Below are 10699 nucleotides of genomic sequence, written 5' to 3'. Positions count from 1 at the left end.
GTCCGCCTGGCCGTGGGGCTGGGGCACTGCTGCCCAAGCCACAGTCGTCTTCCAGCTGCCCCATGAGGGTGGGCTGGAGCGCGTGAGTCGGCACCCTCAGTCCCCACGGATTGCCAGCATTGACACCGGAATCACCGCCTGCTCCGAACGCTGGGAACTGAAAAATCAGAGGCAGAAAGCGTGGCTTGAGGAGCTGATATTTTGTTTTGTTTTGTTTTATTCCAAGATCATGATTTTGGGGGCAGCTTTGTGCATTTTTTGGATGCAGACTCAGATGTTTTGCACCCTTTGAGCCCAGCAATGTCAAACATTCAAGCTGGAGAGAGAAGAACAAAACATGTCACTTGTATCTGCTGTGACCTGCCTGCCAGTGCGGAGCTAGCGGACAGGCCTGCGAGCAAGGGCTGAGATGCATTTTGCATCCAAATGCAGCCTGGTTTTACCAAGGGAAGAAAAACATGTTTCCAGGGTCCTCATCCCCACTCATCTCAGAGAAGAGAACTAACCCTTTTGTCTGCCCCCTCCCCGGCACAGCCCAGCCCCTCTCCCCACCGCTTCAAGCCTTTGTTTAGGACTGAGCAAGAGTATTGCTCATTGCCACGTGCCCGCAGCAAATTCCAGCTGCGAAACACTTGGGAAACGGGATTTTTTTCCAAAAATACAGCCTCAAGGCAATGTATGCCCGTGATTCCCAGTCCGTTGCGCCCTCCAGGCTCTGTGGCCCAAATGTTCCCGAGGAGCGTTCAAGGTCAGTCAAGGCTTTTTAATTGTGGGGTGACGAGGGCCGGTGCGTGTGTTGGCCCGTGCCCAGCTTTGCAGCTCACCCGCTCGCCCCGTCCGCGCCACTTGCCCGCCGCGCGATGCTCCGATGCAGGCAGGTTTGCCTACCTCCGTGGGTGTTGTGGGGCGTAATGAATGTTTCCAGCGTGCTTTGAAGACGGAAAATGCTCCAAGTGTTAAGTATTAGTGTGATTTCGGTGTGCGGAGTGGTTAGGGCTTGCTCACGCCATCTTTCCTGCAGCGCCCGAGCGCCGCTCGGGTTGGCTTTTGCAGAGCCGGCTCTCGCTGTTGGAAGGAGCCAAAGGGGTCCCAAACGGGACATTTTGGAAAATGGGACATGGGACAAAATGTACCTCCTCTGGAAGGACCCAAGACGGGACCTTTCTGCAGGTACTGTAATGCTACAAGCGGCTCTGCGGGCACTTGCATTTCACCTCGCGTTCACGCCGCTTTCATTAAACCAGATAAGCTACCCTAAAAAAGCCACTACGGTCAAAATAAGGTCTTGTTCCCTGTATTCTGTCGCGTTAAAAAACCCCATATATTGGCTGGATGTCACATTTTTTAAGCTGTACCAGTAGAACTTTTCCCACGCTGCCTCTCCATTTAGCAGCTGACAAGCCAGACCTCGAATCATGATCTTTATCCCGAGACAAGCTGAAAAACAAAATGTTTCTGAAACGCTGAAGGTAGGTGAACATTTTCAGTGTCACATATTAAGGTGGTGTCTAACGAGCTCCATGTCCCACTTATAATTGAAACAGAAGAGAGTATTCACTTTTCATTCATTTTTAAAAGACTATTCAAATACCCTTTCATCTCCGCTAAACAGGCTGCCATGGATTTGAAGCCATTTTATATTTTGTTTCTACAGACATCCAAAAAACAGAGGTGAGTATTTTGGAACATTGATAGAAAGATGCAAAGGCTTGTGAGGCACTGAATGGCTTCAAGCCGCCTCAAACACATTCATCTTCCCTAGAAGAATTAGGCACAGTGTGATTCATTTTAATAGCAGAAGAAAAATAATACTACGATGTAGTGCTAAGTTCCCAACCTTTGATGGTAGACTGAAAAAAGAGAGAGAAGAGGGAAAAAAAAATTCTTTCTTCCCTTATGTTGTTGAAGTCTCCCTACACCCATCCGTTATGTCCAGCTTATCAATTAAGATGAACCCCATGAACTTCAGATGGTTTTTTTTTTTAAAACAAGGCACCAACCATTTAAATGTGTAAAACTGCCTGCAGCTCCCTTGAACTGCAGGATTCAGTCCTGAGCTCCTGTGTACTCGGTGTGAAGTTGAGCCCTTTGATAGAAGTTTTACTGATGTTTTAAATGAAGTCTGCTCATACACACAAAATAACCCAGATAATTTAAAACCTCATAGAAAAAATAGGGTGGAGAGAGGCAAAAGAAAAGCTGGTCGGTGCCATTGGTCTAGCAGAAGAAAAGAGGCTGGCTTTGGTTACCAACAGGACAGACCAAACGCGGCCCCACAATTGCTTTCCCAGCGTCACTTGCTGGAGCCGGGGAAGGTCTGGGAGACAGCTGGGAGACAAATCCATCCTGGTATGGGCAGCTTCCCTCAGGAACACATTAAGCTCGTTCAGCTATAAAATAGGTTTCGTACCATAAATACCGGCGCGAGGGAAGGCGCACGGGTAGGGCTCCCCGGCTTTGTCCCACTCAGCGCTTCCATCCCGTCTCTCCCCAGCTCACGGCTGCAGCAGTGGGACCTCACAAAGCCCGGCTCGGCTCAGCAGGCGATACAGGTGAGCAATCCCAGCGCCAGCCATCGCGACGCGGCCTGGCAGGAGGGCTCCGACAGCGGGACACCGCGGCCCTTCGGACATCCCCCCGGCTCCCTGAGCAAGAGGTCTCTGCCAGCCCGCCCCGCCCCAGCAGGTAGGCTTGGCAGTGCCGTCTGGGCTATGCTGGTTGTAGCTGGGGTACCTGAAGGAGCTGAAAATAATTTAATCATTGCACTGAAGTACAGCCCAGTCTTTGCCTCGGCTGCTGGAGCTCCAACCGCTTCCCAGCAGGAACAGCTCCTGCCAAGGCTCGGCCAATATTGCCAACTACCACCATACGTGAGAAGAAACCTTTTAAGGTATTAAGGGTGAGGGAAAAAACCCCCAAAAAAGGCCAGACAATATTAATTTGAAAAATATAAAATTTTAATAAAGGCTACATCTCTTAATTACAATAATTATTGTACCAAGTAATTTTTTTTAAATGAAACTCTTTATAATGCATAATTTACAGTATAAGTAGAACAAAATGCCATGGCAAAAGTCATGAGTACAGGACTTGTAATAAAAGGCATAAAATATATTTATACATAAACCCCTTAAACAAAGAAGGGAAAGCTTGAACCCTGAATATAGGGCGACGCATGGTCTCGTAGCACCATGCAGGCACAGGTACTGTACTGATTAAAAACACTAGAGATAGTGTATTAATATTTTCATCATACATTTTCTACAATATATACAGACTTACTTACACAAAGTAGCAATGGCAAACAGAATGCACAGATTAACTTAACACAAAACCCAACTGTCGAAATACAAGGTCTTCCTCGGGAAAGGGTCGCTCCATCCCAACACCCACGCGGCTCTGCCAAGGGCTGCAGGTAGCCTTCGCCCACATCTCCCACGGGCTCACGTGGGTGTTGTGAAGGTAAGGCCAAGAGAAAAAAACAAAACCCCCAAACCAAAACACACCACAACCCAACCAAAACCACCACCACACAACGAATCGCGCGCTCCACACCGATCCGACAACGCTGAAACGCAAGTTGTGCTAACGCTGAACGGCACGAGCTAGCTCTGCGGAACACACACGGGTTTTCTAACCTGGCTTCTGCCTCGTGTCCTTTCAGGGTGCCACGGATGGAAACGGGAACCGGATGGCTCCTACAGCTCTCCCCGGCTCAGCGTTCTGCTCTGCCGCGGCTCGACCGGGAGGCACTGCCCACCACAGGGCACCCTCACGCCACAGAAATCCATGGACAAAGTAACCAGTAGCTGTTGTTCTCCTGCATCTAACGGATTTAACGCTTCAGACCTTTACTTCGAATTAGAGCAGCATAGATTAAAATGCACCGGCCTCTAGATGAATGGTAGGACAGTATTTTTATTTCGCCTTTTATTATTATTATTTCTTTAGAAAAGTTTTATCTTCACTCGGAGAAATACTGGGCACAACCTCACTCCTTCCCTCCTCCCCCTCCAGAAAAAAAACCAAGTCATGAATGCGCTCACAGCCAAACTCCTAAATTTTAGATAGTGGGAACAGTATAAAAAAATAAAATAATCCTTCCTCCCATCACCCCACTTCCCAGCCCCTCTCTTCTCCATTGTTAAAGCAGCATATCCAAAAACTGGACTTAAGGGAAAACAGACTGTTCAATAAATATCAATAAGGATTACTGTTAAGGTAAGCTATACACAGTTTCTCTTAGTCCATAGATTTCAAATCCCCAGGAAATCATATATTATGTATGGAAGTCTCTCAAACATGGTCTGCATCTCCAATAGCCAACAGTGGTCATGTTTTTAATAAATAGTTCAGGGTTTTTATCATCTCAGTACCCAACTCATGAATAATAAATGCCATTTTTTTCCTCTAAGGCTAATTCAGCAAAGTCTTCATAGACTTCACTTTTTTTTCTTCATTGGTTCAAAACTTTCCTTCAGAGTGTGGTTTTATTTTTTCCTTTCCTTGTCATCACTACTGTTGTGTCCAAAGACTTCTCTAGCTTAACTTTCCTTAAGAAACACAGATGCCATCAATCGATCCTTTCTACTTTCCCAAGAATCCTTCCTTCGTACATCGGCAGGATGGTTTCATCTTCCCAAACCTCTTCAAACACCGCGCCGCAGTCGAACTCGTCGCTCGCTTTTTTGAAGTAGTATCTGTGGTCAGGAGAATTAAAACTCAGTTAAAAATCGAAAGGTACAGCACAGGATGCTTTGGCAGTTCTTTTAACCACAACATTTCCAATCCTCTTCCCTCCTAGGATGCTCCTGCGGCACCCGGCGTGGCCAGGAAAACCCTGGGGCTGCAGGGATGGCGACGGGACGGAGGGAGCAGGGCTGTGCGCGCTCCTCGGCGGCGACAACAGCTTCGGCAGTGAGTAAATTACACGTACTGGCAGAGGATACCCTCAGCCAGGAAGAAAATTAGAAAGTGCAGAGATTTCTGGTCAAGTATCTTATTTAAAAAATAAATAAATAGAATTTCAAAGCAAAGCATTCTTAAGGTTCCCCTCTCTCCCCACCTTCTTTCTTTCATGTGTTTTCTTGTTTCAAAGCTGAATCCCAACATTAAAATTAGCAACAGTTATTAAAAGGAGAGGCTTTTTAGGCATAGGGATGCATTAAAAGACAACCACCCCAGCTTCCTGCAGCGCAGAAGCCGAAACGCTGCCGTACTCCTACTGAAAAAGCCACCGGGCGCCTGGCAGCCCAGCGCCTGAGCTCACGTCTCCATCTGCAGCCAGGGACACCCCGGAATTCGCTCCCCGGGAGCGGAGCAGCCCCGGTCCGGCCTGCGGGACCTGACGCCGGGAGGTCAAGCAGCAGTGTCCTGCCTTCCTGCTCTTTCGCTCTGGTCGCTAGATCGCGAAGCCAACGCTCCCGGAGACAAAAAGCACCCCCACCCCTCCTGTGTCAAACAGTAAGGACCCCGCTATTATCCTGAATTAGACCGTTCAGCTTCCTGATTAAAGGTTCCTTTTATCCCGTTTGGAGCTTTCTTCCTCCTAAGGCTGCTTAATTGCATATGCACAAATGAAGGGCTTCCATTCCGAGGGGTAGCATTTAGGGAGCCTGTCCGTCTGCCGCCACACACCTCCTCGGACATGCCTGCTCCCTCGGAAAAGGGCTTTGCCATCTGATCGCCAGGGATGGAAAAACCTTCATCAGATGGATGACAAAGAAAAATATATATAAAAAATAAAAATTAACCCCTCCCCTGGAGCTTCCAGACAACTGGGGTTGGCAGATGTTTGCTAGGGGAAAGGGTTTTGCAATTATTACTATTTTAGGATGGGAAAGGAGATCAAATTAAGCTCGTTTTTACTATGAAAGCTGAAAGAGCCACAGCAGGGTCTTAGATTTGATTTTTTTTTCCCCTGGTGTCTGTTCTAGTATACATTTTTAAAACACTTCGTAACAACGGCCTGCAAATCTATTTATTTTTTAGGGTACGTTACATAGTGATTTTGGAAGGGGGATAAATGCCGGCTTTGAGTCAACGAGATGAAACCAGCTCCACTGAGTCAAGGTATGGTCAGGATTTATTTTTGTAACGTCATTCCAAGCTGAGTTGACACACGTTGCGTCTTTAATGCCTCAGCAAGGAAAAACTTCTTATTTAAGTCCTTCGGAGCCTGCACTCATGGAAATCAGTGGCCAAACTCCCACTGACTTCCATGCTGCAGGGCAAGGCCACAATTCCCCAGGCCAGCAGCCTTGAAACAACCCCAAAAAAAGCCCAAGGAAAGTCTGAATGAATTACAAAGGACTTTCTCTTCCCTTTCCCCTTCTCCGCCCCTCTCCAGATAACAGCGGCTCTTCCCAGTAACTTCCTCCACAAGCCCCAGCGCTGGCTGTGTTTACAAAATTTTTATTTGAGAAAACACGCTGTGACCTTTTACATAATTACAACCTTATTTCACAGAGAAAAAAGGAAGGGGGGGAAGAAAAAAAGGAGGCAAAGCAAAAAAAAAAAAATCCTCCCCCACAACATCTTCAAACAAGTCACTCTGCTCTTATTTGCTCAGAAATGGGCTTTCCATTGAAACATATTTTATGTGGCAAGCTTTGCTCTTTTTTTTTTAAATTTTATTTTATTTTTTGGGACATCTGGCACCAATCGAGGCGAGCAGGCCTGGCCTTACAGCTCTGTTTTGAACCGCTGCCATCTTCAGATTACCCGACACCACCCAGTTTTTCTGTGCGTGTATGTTTGTTTTTTGTTAACGCCATCAGTATTAAATCACTGCTTAATTCCTTCTTTTTTTCTCGGGGGTGGGGGAAGGAAAGCAAAGCGGTGATTGCCCAGCGGCTGCCCCACGGCGGGGCCGGCCGTGCGGCTCTGGCATCACGGGAGCCCGAGGTACCCGCCTCGCAAACTGATCCAATCAATAAAGAATTTGGAGAGCAGAGCATTTCTGCATGTCTTTGTGCATTAAATGAAAGGCAACGGCTTCAAAGACATGCTTATTAAATGTGCCTTAAAAAGAAATCAATGCCAGATGTGACCAAAGCAGCCTAGTTAGTGCCTCCCCGTAACACACACGCTACTCCGGGCACTGCGGACCTCTTCCCTGAAGGTCACCCGCAGTTTCACTCAAAGTCCAGCCAAAAGTCAAAGCTTAGATCAAAATGATTCCCTGGAGGTACACACATTTGTGTAATTAGTTTCACCTTGTGTCTGTGCAAGATAAAATACTGGGCACGTACCCAAGTTCCTTTTATAAATTTCTGTATTGTCTTTACCCAGGTGTAAAGGGGTGAGATCTAAGGAAAACCTTGTTTCATCCTTGTCAGTCACTTAAAAACATTTTCTAAAGTAATTACAGTCTGACAAGGCACAAATAATTGCACCTGGAGGGGCTTTTGGGCCACAGAGGTTTTAGGAGCCTATTTCTGCACCCGGGCATCACACAAAAAATGTCACAGAAAACAAACAAACAAAAAAGGGTATTTTTTGGAGGGGTGGGTGGGACTACACAGCCAGCAGAAGAGCAGCGCAGCAGGGGTGAGGCTGCTGGGGCATGAGGCCGCATCAGCCGGAGTAGGAGCACGGCCGCCTGGAGAGGCTTTAGGGGCTGGGCAATGGCACAAGGGTGCAAGAAACCCAAAAACCTCTCCTGGAGGTTGTCCAGGTTGGGTGTACTTGCAGGTTGCTGCCATCTGATGGCAGCTGGGCGGGCTGCAAAGATGATTTTGGGGAGACTGGCATTATTTCAGCTCCACTGGGCAATTTTCCCCAGCCTGAGAGCAGCCTTGGGTGACCTCCTGCTGAGCTGCGCCTTCCAGAGTTAGAGACGGGGCAGTGCTGGAGCACCCGCTCCACAGTTCTCGCCCCCCACCCAAACGAGGTTGAATCGGAGGGTGCCAGTACAGGGCAGGCCTCCTGGCTCTTTGAAGCAGCTCCAAATTCATTGCAAATTCAAAAAACTTAAAGCTGGACCCTCCCACTCCCAAGCAGAAGTGGCTAACAGATGATCCCACTAGTGTCCAGATCCGCTGGGAAAATACAGCAAAAACAGGCAGTGGGAAGCTACTGCCATGGGAACTAGCAGAGCAGGGGAAGCAGCAAACTGGTTAAGCTGGGAGCTGGAAACCAGACAGGCAGGGTTTGTTGGTGTTTGAGGAAGCACTCCGTATCTCTGGTGCAGCTTTCCCTGCAGGGCAGAGGTTTTTCCCTAAGGAAAAGCAATCTCACTGTATCTCAGCTACACGTCCACTCACAGGCAACAACCGACCTCCCGCTGACCGCATTTACAGCCACACCATGGCAAAAAAACCCCAAAATTCAGGGCCAAAAATTAAATAAGTAGGCAAAGCAGGAGGCCAGCATCCAGATGATGGCTGACCCAGGTTTGGAAACTGAACCCCGCTGCTCCATGCCTTTGCTGCAAAGCCACGCCAGCTTTTCCTGGCAGTCCGGCTTCTTGGGCAAGGGTCGGAGCACAAAGCCTGCACCCTCCTGCAACTGGGAGAGGGGGCTGAGGGGAGAGATGGAGAGGAGGTGACCCCTCAGCCAAGCTGTAGCTCAGGGCCCCTTTCTCCATCTCCAAGTCACTCTTGGTTTGAGCGGGATGAGAGTAAGACCTACAGCCTCGGAAAGGCGAGGCAGGTGTGTCACAGCGGGTCGGACCTGCAAAGCATCTGCTGATTCTTGTGACTTCTTACAATAGACTAAAGAGCAAACAAATCACAGATTCTTACCTGTAATTTCCCTTTTTGCTCAGCTGCTCTTTAAAGTGCCCAAGTGTCAGGCTCTGGGCCTTTAACATCCTCCTGTAGGGAATTTCTTCTCCGCAAAAAAAATAGGTGACAACCAACTCACTCGACTGAGAGGTGTGAACAACTGGCAGTTTCTTTGGCTCTTTGTGGCTGAAAAACAGAAAACACACACAAAACCCTCTGTATTTCCATTTGAGAACAAGCTGTTTCGCCACCCTCAATCCCGCAGTGCTCCTGCCACACGTAACACTAGTCAGAAATACCCTGGGCGCGACCCAAAAAGTCAGATATTCCTGTACGCGCCGCGCGTGTTGTGCTGCGTCTGCAGGGCCCTTTGCTGGGCTCCCCAACGGCTCCCGCCCGCTGCGACGCTGGGAGCCTCAGCATCGCCAAGCGCCCAGCCGCCGGCCATGAGCCGCGTCCCTCAGCGGGCTCCTTGGGACCTCGTCCCGTTTCATGGATGGGAGGATGAGGGATGGAGGTTAGACGTTTGCTGGAAGCATCAGAGCGGGGCCACAGGCCAGATGAGCCTGTGCAGGACGCGCCATGGGCTGAGCTCTACCCAGTGAGCCCCAGCACTGTACACATCCGATTTTAAAAGGCCCTTTTCGTCTGCTTTCATGCAAAACATCTGCCAAGCTTCCCTCTCCTGCAACCACCAACAGCTAACAGAGCAAAACCACCCCCGGATTCTTCACCTGAGGTACACAGGTAATCTCATTTTTCCCCAGAGAAGATAAAATTAACTGGATCTTGCCATTTGCACAAAGAAATCCTTCTTAAAGAATAATTAAAACAATATTACCCAGCAGAATGGCAATGCTCTGGTGAATGCCATGCAGCCAAATCTACAACTGCTTCTGAGGCAATGTACACTTGGCATGTCAAAAGGTCACAAAGTGTTAGTCCGCAGTAATTTAGTCTTCCTAATTTGTTCTAAGTCTTTGTAGAGTGGCTTCAGAAAAAAAGCTGCTAGCAAAGACAGCTGGTGGACTTAAGGTCAACCAATTAAAAATGAAAGGCTCTAGTCAGGTGGCTCAGTCTGGACTTCAAACATTACTCATTGCTTAAGATGAAGAGGGTAAGAAAGAAAACTTTAATTATTTAGGCCATTTTAGACCTCTCTGTAGCAGATTTCTTGTTAAAAGAACCATCCTGTAATTAGACTAATCCAATCTTTGTCCACTTTACAGGAATGCAAGTTAAAAAGAGCCAGAAACAAGATTTGAAAATGTTTTGTTCTTCCTTTAAGAAGAATGTTTGAAAGACAAAATTTCAGATATAAGAATTTCCTCTCTCTTCAAAGCACAATCCATTTAATGAAAATATAACGACGATACACGCATCTTCCCCAGTCCTTCTACGCGCGTGCAACACTCACTCTTCTGTCGTCAGGCTTGCATTGCAGAAAGGGGTGTTTCCCCCCGGAACGGCAGCGGAGTGGCTTCGATCCCTCTGCTGATTTGAGGTTGAACATCTGAAGTGGAGAGGGGGAGGGCAAGGGGGGAAGAAGGGGAAAAAAAAAAAAAATTGTTGAAATACAATCTTCTTAATTGAAGTCTCCTGTGGGTCGTTAAGTTTGCTCTTTGTATCAACCCTCACATGTTGTAAACAATCAAAGGAAGAATTAAAAATGCTGTGGGCTAATTTATCCCTCCATACCCAAATGAACGATAACCGGTCCAATTCTCCCCTTGGTATGTAGCTGGAGTCTGTCCCAGAGGAAAAATGGGCAAATTACAGCCATCAAAAGAGTGGAAGTAATAGCCTAGGATTCAAACTATCTGTGCCCGGGTCGGGTGGGGTTGGAATAAGGAGGCTCATCCTTGGGGCTGGGCCAAGCCATGCCATCACGCGTCCCCACGGTCCGGCCCCATGGCTGACCCTCTACCTGGATGGGGAGGACGCCGTCCACGTTCGCCCGCCCTCAGCCC

The 10699-nt window shown here is 48.1% G+C and overlaps 1 protein-coding gene across 1 annotated transcript; it reads right to left on the bottom strand.

The window, feature by feature from the left end:
- Positions 1–4543: 4543 nt before the first annotated feature.
- Positions 4544–10328, bottom strand: LOC104513107 (axin-2-like; the record flags this gene model as incomplete). The annotated part of the gene is made up of 3 exons (XM_010156345.1): positions 4544–4700; positions 8748–8915; positions 10147–10328. Coding segments are annotated over 3 exons (477 nt in total), but the record flags the coding sequence as incomplete, so codon positions are not given.
- Positions 10329–10699: the final 371 nt, after the last annotated feature.

This window comes from Eurypyga helias, unplaced genomic scaffold, assembly GCF_000690775.1.
Source record: "Eurypyga helias isolate BGI_N326 unplaced genomic scaffold, ASM69077v1 scaffold37507, whole genome shotgun sequence".
In the NCBI taxonomy this organism is placed as follows: Eukaryota; Metazoa; Chordata; class Aves; order Eurypygiformes; family Eurypygidae; genus Eurypyga; species Eurypyga helias.
This window is presented reverse-complemented; position numbering and strand designations above follow the sequence as displayed.